At 48.7% G+C, this 14,003-nt stretch overlaps 1 protein-coding gene across 2 annotated transcripts in view; it reads left to right on the top strand.

Moving 5' to 3' along the window:
• The window catches only part of LOC110507776 (replication protein A 70 kDa DNA-binding subunit), a 43,049-nt gene extending 31,268 nt beyond the window's left edge, over nt 1-11,781 (top strand). The window contains exons 14-17 of one of the 2 annotated variants that reach the window (XM_021588003.2): nt 323-499; nt 1,705-1,812; nt 4,725-4,811; nt 10,843-11,781. In XM_021588003.2, coding sequence (XP_021443678.2) covers nt 323-499; nt 1,705-1,812; nt 4,725-4,811; nt 10,843-10,950 — 480 coding nt within the window. In that variant the 3' untranslated portion in view covers nt 10,951-11,781. The other variant, XM_021588004.2, reaches the window with a different exon arrangement.
• The last annotated feature ends 2,222 nt before the right edge of the window (nt 11,782-14,003 follow it).

Genomic DNA, 14,003 nt, shown 5'->3' on the forward strand with positions numbered 1-14,003 from the left:
TTTCTCTTTTAATATGAATATTCTAGTTGATGTTCTTTAATGCTTATTAGTTGTTAGTTCTGCGCTGTGTAATGTCATGAACCTTATGTAGAAATCATAGACCAAACCTGCACATTACAATATGGCCTGCCACAAAACATTTACATTTCAAAAGGATTGGCTGAATGATTCTCGTGTGGTTGTGTCCGTCCGGGCGGACTCCTTCAGCTGCAGGTATAGCAGTATGATCTTCCACAAAACATGTGAAGTGTACACTTTTTACAAGGACTAAGAAGTATACTCAGTAATGTTGGCTGTGTGTTGCCTGTGTCTCTCTCTCCAGGCAGACTACTTCAGCTGCATCGCCACCATAGTGTACATCCGTAAGGAGAACTGTCTGTACCAGGCGTGCCCTAGTCAGGACTGCAATAAGAAGGTGGTGGACCAGCAGAACGGCATGTTCCGCTGTGAGAAGTGTGACAAAGAGTTCCCCAACTTCAAGTACCGACTCATCCTCTCTGTGAGTGGCTCAGCTCTGTCTAAACCCTCTGTCTTTCTGGCTGGATTCAGAACGCAGTCAGAGGACCCACACACACGTTGCTGCGTCCCACTCTGCCACCCTATTCACCCTCACTGTGACAGTTTCTGCCCGCTTCTGACCCTTTCCCCTAGGCCTCTATTCATTCTCTCATCCTCACAGGACCCTTGGTGGGGCTGTGTCTGCTGTGGCCGGGTGTGTCTTCCTCTGGGGGACTTGTATACTGCCTCTCATTACTCTGCCTCTTGCGCTTTTTCTCTGGCATGCACACTTTCGCTTTCTGTCTTCCTCCCTCCTTTCACTCTTCTCGCTCGTCTTCACACCCCTTTCTTTCTTTCACTCTCTCCTTCCTTCTGGGCACAGTTTTCCCCTCTTCTCCCAGGACTCCAGCCAGTCTTCCCCTGTCGTTCTACTTCTCTGACGGTCCTCAACTCTCCCCGTCGGATCTCTTTACACTCATGTTTGAAGATTATTTAAGGCCATTTTGTTCTCGCTGCTGCAGGTGTTAAATAGTGGCTGGCTCTTTCAGATTCATGTTTTGTTTTGTTGGAAGTCAGGATTATGTTGAGTTAATTGCTCTATTTCCCCCCATCGATGTTGAGGCATTTTTTTTCTCTGCTTGTTAAAAATAGCAGCATTAAAATACTACCTCAATTAGTCAGCAAACGAGCTCTTGCAGCCAGACATCTAAAATAAGCTGCTTTTCTATTGTTTTGCACCTCTCGCCAGTCAACATATTGCTTCTCTTCACAGAACTGGAACATAAGCTGGGAATATCCTACCACTGCGCGCAGCTCTCATCACACGTACACCTTGGTTCTGCTGGTGCCAAATGGAGAGTTCTAGAATAATGATTTTCCCAGGAGTATAAACTTGTGCAATCGACAATACATTGAATATTCAGCATCAACGTGACATCATTAACAATAATAAACCAAAGTATCAAATAAATCCCTGAGAAGCCTACATTTTTAATAGACTGAATGCATTCCAAATGGCACCCTATTCCCTATGTGTTGCACTTCTTTTGACCAGGGCCCATTGCACTCCTGTCAAAAGTGGTGCACTATAAAGAGAATAGGGTGCTATTTATGTTGCAACCTATGATCAACAAAGCCCAGATGACCTTTGACTTTCCAAAGTACTCACTCCTAACATGTCTCTCTGTTCCTCCTCCTGTCCTGCAGGCCAACATAGCAGACTACGGGGACAACCAGTGGGTGACCTGCTTTCAGGAGAGTGCTGAAGCCATTTTGGGACAGAACGCTGCTTACCTAGGGCAGCTCAAGGACTCGGTGAGCCTGCCTGCCTGTCTCCCTCTCTTCCCGTCTGTCTGCCCGCCTGTCTCCCTCTCTGCCCGCCCGCCTGTCTCCCTCTCTGCCCGCCCGCCTGTCTCCCTCTCTGCCCGCCCGCCTGTCTCCCTCTCTGCCCGCCCGCCTGTCTCCCTCTCTGCCCGCCCGCCTGTCTCCCTCTCTGCCCGCCCGCCTGTCTCCCTCTCTGCCCGCCCGCCTGTCTCCCTCTCTGCCCGCCCGCCTGTCTCCCTCTCTGCCCGCCCGCCTGTCTCCCTCTCTGCCCGCCCGCCTGTCTCCCTCTCTGCCCGCCCGCCTGTCTCCCTCTCTGCCCGCCCGCCTGTCTCCCTCTCTGCCCGCCCGCCTGTCTCCCTCTCTGCCCGCCCGCCTGTCTCCCTCTCTGCCCGCCCGCCTGTCTCCCTCTCTGCCCGCCCGCCTGTCTCCCTCTCTGCCCGCCCGCCTGTCTCCCTCTCTGCCCGCCCGCCTGTCTCCCTCTCTGCCCGCCCGCCTGTCTCCCTCTCTGCCCGCCCGCCTGTCTCCCTCTCTGCCCGCCCGCCTGTCTCCCTCTCTGCCCGCCCGCCTGTCTCCCTCTCTGCCCGTCCGCCTGTCTCCCTCTCTGCCCGCCCGCCTGTCTCCCCGCCTCTCTGTCTCCCCGCCTCTCTGTCTGCCCGTCTCCCTCTCTGCCCGCCCGCCTGTCTCCCTCTCTGCCCGCCCGCCTGTCTCCCTCTCTGCCCGCCCGCCTGTCTGCCCGCCCGCCTCTCTGTCTCCCCGCCTCTCTGTCTCCCCGCCTCTCTGTCTCTCTGCCCGCCCGCCTGTCTCCCCGCCTCTCTGCCCGCCCCCCTGCCTCCCCGCCTCTCTGCCCCCCCGCCTCTCTGCCCGCCCGCCTGTCTCCCCGCCTCTCTGCCCGCCGCCTGTCTGCCCGCCCGCCTGTCTGCCCGCCTGTCTCCCTCTCCCCGCCTGTCTCCCTCTCTGCCCGCCCGCCTGTCTCCCTCTCTGCCCGCCCGCCTGTCTCCCTCTCTGCCCGCCCGCCTGTCTCCCTCTCTGCCCGCCCGTCTGTCTCCCTCTCTGCCCGCCCGCCTGTGTCCCTCTCTGCCCGCCCGCCTGTCTCCCTCTCTGCCCGCCCGCCTGTCTCCCTCTCTGCCCGCCCGCCTGTCTCCCTCTCTGCCCGCCCGCCTGTCTCCCTCTCTGCCCGCCCGCCTGTCTCCCTCTCTGCCCGCCCGCCTGTCTCCCTCTCTGCCCGCCCGCCTGTCTCCCTCTCTGCCCGCCCGCCTGTCTCCCTCTCTGCCCGCCCGCCTGTCTCCCTCTCTGCCCGCCCGCCTGTCTCCCTCTCTGCCCGCCCGCCTGTCTCCCTCTCTGCCCGCCCGCCTGTCTCCCTCTCTGCCCGCCCGCCTGTCTCCCTCTCTGCCTGCCCGCCTGTCTCCCTCTCTGCCCGCCCGCCTGTCTCCCTCTCTGCCCGCCCGCCTGTCTCCCTCTCTGCCCGCCCGCCTGTCTCCCTCTCTGCCCGCCCGCCTGTCTCCCTCTCTGCCCGCCCGCCTGTCTCCCTCTCTGCCCGCCCGCCTGTCTCCCCGCCTCTCTGCCCGCCCGCCTGTCTCCCCGCCTCTCTGTCTCCCCGCCTCTCTGTCTCCCCGCCTCTCTGTCTCCCCGCCTCTCTGTCTGCCCGTCTCCCTCTCTGCCCGCCCGCCTGTCTCCCTCTCTGCCCGCCCGCCTGTCTGCCCGCCCGCCTCTCTGTCTCCCCGCCTCTCTGTCTCTCTGCCCGCCAGCCTGTCTCCCCGCCTCTCTGCCCGCCCGCCTGTCTCCCCGCCTCTCTGCCCGCCCGCCTGTCTCCCCGCCTCTCTGCCCGCCCGCCTGTCTCCCCGCCTCTCTGCCCGCCGCCTGTCTGCCCGCCTCTCTGCCCGCCCGCCTGTCTGCCCGCCTGTCTCCCTCTCCCCGCCTGTCTCCCTCTCTGCCCGTCTGTTTGCCCGCCTGTCTCCCTCTCTGCCCGTCTGTCTCCCTCTCTGCCCGTCTGTCTGCCCGCCTGTCTCCCTCTCTGCCCGCCTGTCTCCCTCTCTGCCCGCCTGTCTTCCTCTCTGCCCGCCTGTCTTCCTCTCTGCCCGTCTGTCTCCCTCTCTGCCCGTCTGTCTCCCTCTCTGCCCGTCTGTCTCCCTCTCTGCCCGTCTGTCTCCCTCTCTGCCCGTCTGTCTCCCTCTCTGCCCGTCTGTCTCCCTCTCTGCCCGTCTGTCTCCCTCTCTGCCCGTCTGTCTCCCTCTCTGCCCGCCTGTCTCCCTCTCTGCCCGCCTGTCTCCCTCTCTGCCCGTCTGTCTCCCTCTCTGCCCGTCTGTCTCCCTCTCTGCCCGTCTGTCTCCCTCTCTGCCCGTCTGTCTGCCCGCCTGTCTCCCTCTCTGCCCGCCTGTCTCCCTCTCTGCCCGCCTGTCTCCCTCTCTGCCCGCCTGTCTCCCTCTCTGCCCGCCTCTCTGCCCGCCTCTCTGCCCGCCCTCTCTGCCCGCCTCTCTGCCCGCCCTCTCTGCCCGCCTGTCTCCCTGCCTCTCTGCCCGTCTGTCTCCCTGCCTCTCTGCCCGCCTGTCTCCTGTCTCGCTCCTTCTCTGTCTGGTTCAAAGCCTGGCCTGAAGGGAGGTGCTGAACCCCAGGCACGGTCTAATCTAGCCTGTCCCTGCCAGCCTAAACAGGCTGCTGTGCCGTGTGGTCTCTGTAGGCCCTCACACAGCCTCTATAACCCAAGGACTTCTATTGAAATAATCATAAGTGTTTTTTTAACAAAAAAAATGTTGCGCTACATTATTATTTTATTTTTAATTAGTTGGAAAACGGCTTTGATTTAGAACCAGCCATCTTGATTAAAACAATGGCTTTTTAATGGAAACGAGCAAGTTTCTGATTGTCATTAATGTTAAATTGATCCCATTTTGTTAATTTTCAATCAGAATGAAGCTGCCTTCGAGGAGATCTTTCAGCAGGCCAACTTCCACACGTTCGTTTTCCGTAACAGAGTCAAGCTGGAGACCTACAATGTAAGTAGTGTCTGACAGATATGGGATTTTGGGATCCAATACCATGCTTATTTTTGGGAGGCAAAGTAGGCTATACCTGTTCCAATTTATCGGCCGATGCATTGTTTTTCAGACGTGATATGTCTCTTCAAAGATACCTTTGAATGTGATTTCTTACAATCGAACAAACATTATGAAGTGAACAGAAGTACTCAGATTAGCATGTTTTTGTTCATTTGTCAATATCGGTGGTATATGATAGATCTAAAATAGAGGGGAAAAAGCCCAATATCAGCTGATTTGTAATCAGTCAACCGATATATTGATTTGACTCTAAATGTATAAAATGACAGACATCAGGCTTGGGCGGTATCCAGATTGCCATATCTTTACGCCATACCATATTCAGTAATACCGACACTGAAAACAAGGGGCACTCTTTTCAAACCCCACTGATACTCTGTAATCCGAAGGTTAGCAATTCTAACAAGTACATGTGAAATCCTGTAGAAAATGCTAACTAAATGCTAATGAGCACATTGCAAACATTTTGTACAGATTCTGACTTAAATTATACAAGTAACAGTTTGCTGCACGCACAAAACAAATATTAGCTAGTAAGGCTCTTGATCCAGGAGGGGATTCTCTGCTGTTACCAAGCGAGTGCTTGATTTTGGAAGAAGCTAAACAGATGGATAGCTAACTAGCTACTAAATTAGCAAACCAAATGCACAACTGCAGAGCATTTAGCACGTTTTAGACAGTTAACTTAATAGTTATAAGATATTTAGCTGGCAAATATTTAGTTGTGAGTTCTGTAACTAGATCAGTTGGCGCATGCTACACGACAAGGCTCCGGTCTCTTGTCATTGTGTTGTAATAATGTAACAGGTGAAATGTAGAACGCAGTGTTCTTCATCTCCTAACGTATTACACAAATTGACTGTAGGTATTTACTTTAAAAAGTAGCAACAAATGTTCAACTTTATTAAATTGTAAAAAATGATCCGTGCTATTGACAGTATTGAAAAACCATAATGTGGCTTTTTCCTAATGCCCGGGTATACTGCCCAAGCCTAACAGACATTTATTACTTCAAATCAGAGCGTGTTGCCAACAATGAGGTAGAGGTTGTCTGGTTCCATTCCAGTCGTCTGGATGGGAGGAAAAAGAACACAGACACACATCTTGTTCAAAGGTTTGACAGAATGACAATTTATTGAGATCGGTATGTAAACAGCTTCTTTCTATGTTCAGCTGTGTGTGACGTTCATATTCCAATTGGCCTGACAAATATCAGCATTTAGCTGTGGCATTTCTCCTTCTATTGGTTGAATTGCCTCTTCTCTCCTCTCCTTCCATCCCTTCGTCTGTGGATAGAGACCACAGAATAGAACAGACGGTGGGTTTTCTTGAGACGACAGCTCGTTTTCAGGGGCTGTGTGAAAGGTGCACACAGATTAGTTGTGGTCACCCTCTCCTGGAAGCTACACAGATGGAGCCTTGTTTTGAGGGCACAGCATAAAATAATTGATTGGTTTGGGACTGAGAGCAGGGAGAGTTGGAACTCTGCCAGGGAGGCCCATTAACAACAGAAGAGTAGAGACCACTGTCTGTCACAACGTGTGTGTGAACACACTCACCTCAGCTTACAGGAAGGAGCCTGCTGTTTCAAGGATGTCCTGGCCATTGCCTCAAGCAAATGTTTCTTTAACATATCTGGTTATTCTGCTTCAAGCCAATTTTCCTTGAGAGGAAAAATAATCTGTTTTTCTTACTTTGAGTCGCGTAGCTAGGTTGTAGAGCATGTTTTCTGATGTAGGATGAACAATGTAAGGGTCTCATAGTCTCATATTGACATTAGGGCTGGGAATATAGCATCATATGGTTAATGACTCATACGGTTTCTGCGAAAGCAAACAATGCTATTATCTGAGGATAGCACCTCCGTAAACAAAGAGAAACCATATTTCAACCCCCCAGGCGCGACACAAAACGCAGAAGTAAAAATATAATTCATGCCTCACCTTTGACGTGCTTCTTTTGTTGGCACTCCAATATGTCCCATAAACATCACAAATGGTCCTTTTTGTTTGATTAATTCTGTCGATTATATATCCATATATCCATGTCCATTTATTTGGCGCTTTTGATCCAGAAAAACACTGGTTCCAACTTGCACAACGTGACTACAAAATATCTCAAATGTTACCTGTAAACTTTGCCAAAATATTTCAAACTACTTTTGTAATACAACTTTAGGTATTTCTTTACGTAAATAATCGATACAATTGAAGACTGGATGATCTGTATTCAATACAGGAAGAAAACAAACTGTAGCATGCTTTCTGGTCACGCGCCTCTATCTAACAGTACACTTCAAGTGACCCTCGTTCAAGATGGCTGTACTTCTTCATTACACAAAGGAATAACCTCAACCAATTTCTAAAGACTGACCTGGATTCCCAATGAAAACCCATTGAAAAGAGTTACCTCAACAACAACAACAATCTGAATGGTTTGTCCCTAAGGTTTTGCCTGCTAAATAAGTTATGTTATACTCACAGACATGATTCAAACAATGATTCAAATAATATGCATATCTTTACTCAAGAAGCAGTTTGCTTCAGTCATTTGAGATTGTTTTCTCATCTAATTCTGCATTATACAAAGTCGCTGTCAGCACTTCCAGAGGTGACCTTGTGGCTACCTACCTGCTGCTCTGACCACAGACAGACTACCAGAGACATGATATTGTGTTGATGGAAGAGATGCAGCTTAGCCATGTCTGCTGACAATATATTTGATCATTGTGTGAGGAATCAGGTGGTGAGAGAAGCCTAGTTTATAAATAACAATGATTAGCCTATACGTGATCGTAACCCAGCTGTAACTTTGTACAGTGCTCTTATTCCCTCCCCCAAGCTCTCACTTTTCTCTCTTGGTCCAGACAGTTTAGTCCTTGTAACTTGTTTAGTCTGTTTCCAGTGCTTGGTTGTCTGGGTCTCAAGTGGTTGTCTGGGGGACATTGGAGAAAAGAGAGCACATCGGACATAAAACCATGTTAAGTTCTCAAATAGATGTCTGCCTTCCATCCATTTCCAACCCATGACAGGCCGAGCCCAGTGCAGTAGTACTACGAAAGGAGAAGCAGAGAAGTGCTGTGGATTTGCATAGCAAGCAGCAGTCTGATTCTCCTCGCTTTGCCCACATAAATCCTGCCTTTCTGGCAAGATGTGACCAACACTAATCGCTTGACAAACTCTGTCACACTCGCTTGTGGGGCTGCAGTGCAGTAGGCTCGTGTGTGTGTGTGTGTCTGAGAGACCTGTGCGTGAGAGGAGTGTGCTCTGGGGGAAGAAAAGGGAGGTGAGGGTGAGTTGGGGGACTAAAGCAGAGTGACGAGGGAGGGACTTACTCATTAGATGGTAGAAAATGACGAGGGACCATTTCCAGACCACCCTTCGTCTCTGCTGCTGTGTCTGTTTCAGAGCCGCTGCACACAGGATGAAAAGACTGAAGCCCTTTTCATGTGTGATTTGGTTAGTCAGGTTTCTGCTCCCACTATCTCCCATAGCAACGCTGGCACACTTAGTACTATTAACGAAAGGACTCATCGGAACTGCACTGTGTATCTGTGGGGTGTGTGTGCACTTTGTAGGGATGCTGGGCAGCTTATGAAACATGCTCCCCCCTATTGTCAGGACAGCGGAAGTCCCCACCCATCTTTTGAAAACGTCTGAAACCCTACCTCTTTAAAGAGTATCTTAAATATATCCCACAGTGACCCCCCCCCCCCTCAAATGTAAAATAGTTGTATGTGTGGTTGGAACAAACGGGGCCTGAGCTGTCTGAAGCCTGAGTGTAGAAGCACAGACACACGATTTGTCACATCCATCACACATATGCTGGTAAGCTAACCGAGCTGAGCCCCCCCCAGCCACACTGTGTCAGCATGTAAACCGAGGTGGGGGCAGCACAGCAGAGCACAGGACTGACACTACACCACAGCCCTGTCAGAACCGCTGTCTTCGGGCTAGTGTCTACACCTGCTGCGACCAAGACCTCTGCTAGAGATGAGGACGTATCTGCTGTAGTATAGTTCATGGAGTGGACTTCTTCTATGAACAGTCACAATGCAACCATGGTTACATCATTCTTGTTTCTTGCTGTAGAAATGAGAAGATATCCATTGCAGCTAGCACTTCAATTCAATGAACAGGGAACAATTAAACCATGGTTCAATCATTTTTTTGGCTGTAAAAATATTACAGTAATAACTAGTATTGTAAACATGGGAGGTACTCAGTGGACCACAGGCTGCAGATGTCTGCAGAAGTCAAACCCCACATGGCTGAGGTCATCCGCTGAACCATAACGTTACTCTATACCTTCTCAAGCGTTCCATCTGGCCCTGGTTAGAGGCAGATAGGAGAGTGTGAATGCACTAACATCCAGACTGCATAAATAGCTTTTTAGCTGAACCTAATGGAGTGAGTGCATCGTAACCACAGGGCAGATCGTAACCACAGGGCAGATCGTAACCACAGGGCAGATCGTAACCACAGGGCAGATGGTCCTTTTTAATCCCATGTGAGAGAGAGGAGTGCTACAATACCTCTTCTCTCTTCTTCCTACAACACCCCCATTTCCTTCTGTCACGCACCCTATGACACCCTCCCTCACCCCGCTCTGCACCTTGCCTCGCCACCTGCACATACATTAGCACAGCCAAGAACAATGCGCACCCTGCTCAGGAAATGGGTATTTCTCCTCTGAGAAAATTCTAGATCAGCAATTGATTGCAGCATTTTGATCTTTTGTGTTCACTGTGTACAATTAGCATTTTAGCAGCAGCATAACTATTACCCTAGCCTGAGGATTGTTCTGTAGAGATCTGCAAAGAGAGAGCGACTGTAGTATGGTGATGACTGTCGAATCTAACCTTCTGCTGGGTCACATTCATTATCCACATAAACAGAATAAAACTGACAAACGGAGGGACTACTTGAACTACCAGTCCAATATGAAACACATATTTTAGCTTTCCGTTGGAAAATGTTTTGCTACGGTGTGCACTTATGCCCTGTGTTTTGTAAGGCCCGCTTAGAAGGATAGGATTCCCTCTTAGTGAGGGGACAAGAAGACGGGGCGTGTTTTCTCTCAGGCTCTAATAAGAGTGAGTCAATTGAAAGGAACATGTATTTTTGCCCAGGCTCGATGGGGCTCTGGTCAAAAGTAGTGCAGTATGTAGGGAAATGGGAATAGGGTGTCATTTGGGACGTAGCCGGTGACTGTAGCCGCCTCTTTAATGAGTGATGGACCAGGTGGATGACCTTATCTACTCTCGACAGATGCGGAGGTGGGGAGAACATTTAAACGCTGTCTCTGTCGCAGTGCACAGAGGTTGCATCACCGTCCATTTAAATGCCAGGTTTTAAATACTATTGAAATATCACATTTTCGAACGTGTTAGAGAAGTAGGCTAATCTCTCTGGTACCAGGCCGCCTGCCTACTTAGTGCTGCTTTCTCTGGCTGAACCAGTCAGACACCTGTGGTGAATCCTTTGTCCTTGGCTGAACAAGCTTGTATAACATGCATTCCAGTAAAAGTCCAAACAGACCGTGTAGTCCAACAGTTAAAAGCAGCGGGTGTCCGGTCTATTGACCACAGAACCTCGGCTGTCTTTTTCTGTTAATTTGCTAATGATTCTACATGTTGAATGGCCACTGTTCGTTGACACCCAGCAGGTGATCTACTGCACATGGCCGAGGTTTGTGTTGGTTTGTCTTCCCTCGAACACACTGGGTGCGTCCCAGTAATATACTACTTCCCACAAATCTAAAGCATTGGATTGGTGGAGGCATGGGCTATAGAGAATTTCCTCCACACTTCTTGTACCAGTCATTTACTTTGAAATCAGTGAAGGGAAGTGAATTAGTTCACACTTTGGGAGGAAGGAGAGATAATTGGGAGGTAGCTAGTGTAGTGAATGGACACTGAGGGGGACATCATGTAACATCTATTCCATGTGTTCCCCTGTCCCTTTAGGATGAGTCCCGGATCAAGGCCACGGTGATGGAGGTGAAACCTGTGGACCACAAGGAGTACAGCAAGAGACTCATCATGAACATCAGGAAGATGGCTTCCGCCCAATAAGAACGCTCGCTTTGCCCCCTCGGCTACGTTCAAGCTTCGCCCCCTGATCTGCAGCCGCAGCACTTCCCAACCTGCCAGACTGACTGTGAACCAGTCCTAGGTTTCATCCCAAATGGCACCCTATACCCTATGTATTGCACTTCTTTTGACCAAAAGTAGTGCACTACATGGGGAATGGGGTGCCATTTCAGACGTAACCGAAGTGTTACTATTCTATACTTTTTATTTAGCTGTGTCCATGTACCTCTGTTACTCTGTAAGTCACTGCACTTTGAACATGTTAACTATGCTGAATGTACTGGAGGTTTGGTTTTGTCTTCTTGGCCCAACCAGTAATCTTGAGAGAGTGCTGCTGTGGCAGGATTATATCGCTCTGTGTTATGGTGATGGGTGGGGGGTGACTTCTGAAACTGCTGACATTTTGGGTTGTGGATTAAATGGAGGGAGGGATGAATGGTGCCTGGGATGGGACAGTCTTAACCACAGAAATCATAGCTGTGTGGTCTGTGTTAAGTCAGCTGTTATTGCATGGGTGTTTTGTATACGCAGAGGGGTCTGTACTGTAGCTAGCACTCTGTCACTCACTCCCACCATCACTATGCCTGGACCTATCCATCCCTGATAAGAGCAGTGATTTTCTAACTCTCTCACACACACAGCAGGCAGAATGCAGGAAATGCGCTGTACTGTATTTATGGTTTATGGTTTAATTTTTGTTATTATTTTCAGTACCTGTTAGAATATTTCAGACAGCAATAATTGGCATTTTTCTTTACATAGATTTGGTCAGTTGATTACATAAAAATAAACCTGTTTGTGACCAAAAGTGAAGGAGTTGTCAGGTGTGTTTTTAAATGAATGTTTTCTGCTTTGTTCTGTTGACATATATGAATAAAGGGCCCAGTTTAATGTGGTGTGTTAGAATGCTCGGCTGGAGTGTAGCCAGATAAATATGTCTGAGTGTAACCATGTTGTACAGCAGGCAGGTTAACCAGGTCTCAGCCCATTTAAAGATCAGGCAGTGGGGTGGGGGCCATGGGACAGGTCTGGAGCCTTAATCTTTGTTGCTGCATTTTAAAATAATTATTCAGTAGCTGGCTCACAGTGCTCTCTGGACGCATCCCAAATGCTACCTTATTCGCTTTACAGTGCACTAGAGCCCATAAGGTTCTGGTCCAAAGTAGTGTACTATATAGTGAATAGGGTGCCAATTGGGACGAACATCAATCTCCAGAGGTGGAGCTCAGATGTGCCACTGATACCCTCCTGCAGTCTTGACTTCCATGTTGTATTAAAGCAGAACATCAGTAAAGCTCTTCTTCCACATTTTTCTTCTGATAACCATCGCGTTTCCACTGAACGCTGCATCTTCGGCCCATTGTGTGTAGCTGAGATGGATTAAAGCTGTCTTCCCGCTGTTCAAAATGTTGTTCTTTTTAGCTGTGCCTCATTGCTTGAGTTTGTCTTTGTGTCTCCCTCCCCCACCTCTCAAACTGACACCCTCTGCTTCTTTATGTGGTGATTTCCCCCAGGAAGACTTCCTAGAGGTTTCCTCTATATAACGCTGCTGTTGTCATTTGTTGGCTGGGATGGCTGTTGTATTTTGGCTCTGAAGATAACTAGTGTCAAAGCCGAGCGGATCGGTTTGTGAATCCCCCCCCCCCACATACTCTCGGCCTGTCAGTCACACATGTAACGATGGAAATAACCTCTGGGCTCAGTGAGGGGTGAGCCAGTGATTGTCGCTGAGCTCAAACACTTAATTCCGTGACGCACTCACACATTTTGACGGTTTTGTGGAGGCAAGTCTATCACATAAATAGTTCTTACATCCTGCATGTAGACTACTAATTTAAAACATGGTGTTTTACGAATAATATCACTTCATTCAAGCTTATCCTGAGGAGTCGTCACAAGACGCCAGCCTTTTACACCTAGCTAAATGATTTCCATCCAATTTCCTTTATGCCATGCAGACTTCCAATTAGATAGAACATTCGATTTTAATGCAGTTTCACAATTGATTTTACACTCGTTAGCATGACACATATTGGCTGACACATTCAATTAAACTGAATTACATTTCTGTGTAATAATCAGAATTGGTTCCCACTCAACTATTACCTTGAAAACAGATGGGGCCCTGGGGGTTGGTAGGTGAGCTACAGTGGGTATGATAAGTATTCACCCCCCTTGGATTTCTTAACATTTTGTGTTACAAAGTGGGATTCAAATGGATCTAATTTAATGATCGTCACAAAATACTCTAATTTCAAAGTGGAAGATAAAAAAATGATCAGCTTAATGAAAAATATAATACTAAGATACCTTTATTAGATAAGTATTCACCCCCCCGAGTCAATACAATTTAGAAACACCTTTGGCAGCGATTAGTGACCTGAGAGAATTGGGTAAGTCTAAGAGCTTTGCATACATGGATTTTGCAACATTTATACTTACCAATTATTATTTTCACATTTATTTAAACTCTTGTCAAGATGTTTGAGATTATGGTTACAAAGCAATTGTCAAATCTTGCCATAGTTTTTCAAGCAGATTTAAGTCAAAAATGTAACTTGGCAACTCATGAACAGACACTTTCATCTTGGTAAGCAACTCCAGTGTAGATTTGGCCTTGTGTTGTAGGTTATTGTAGTGCTGAAAGGTGAATTCACCCCAGTGTCTGGTGGAAAGCAGACTGAAGCTGGTTTTCCTCTTGGATTTTTCCTGTGCTTAGCTCTAACCAGTTTATTTTTATCCTGCAAAACTCCCCTGTCTTTGCCAATGTCAAGCATACCCACCACCATGCCTCAAAATAAGGAGACAGTTACTCAGTGATGTTGGATTTGCCCAAAATAAAAAGTGTGTTCCTTTGCCAACTTTTTTTGCAGTATTACTTTTGTGCCTTGTTGCACACAGGATGCATGATTTGGAATATTTTTATTCTGTATAATTGTATTCTTGTTTTCTCTTTTAGGTCATTATTGTGGAGTCAGTTTTAAAATCACCAATGGCCTCATGGTGACATTCCTGAGCAGTTTCCTTCCTGTCCT

Source organism: Oncorhynchus mykiss, chromosome 27 (assembly GCF_013265735.2).
Source record: "Oncorhynchus mykiss isolate Arlee chromosome 27, USDA_OmykA_1.1, whole genome shotgun sequence".
NCBI lineage: Eukaryota > Metazoa > Chordata > Actinopteri > Salmoniformes > Salmonidae > Oncorhynchus > Oncorhynchus mykiss.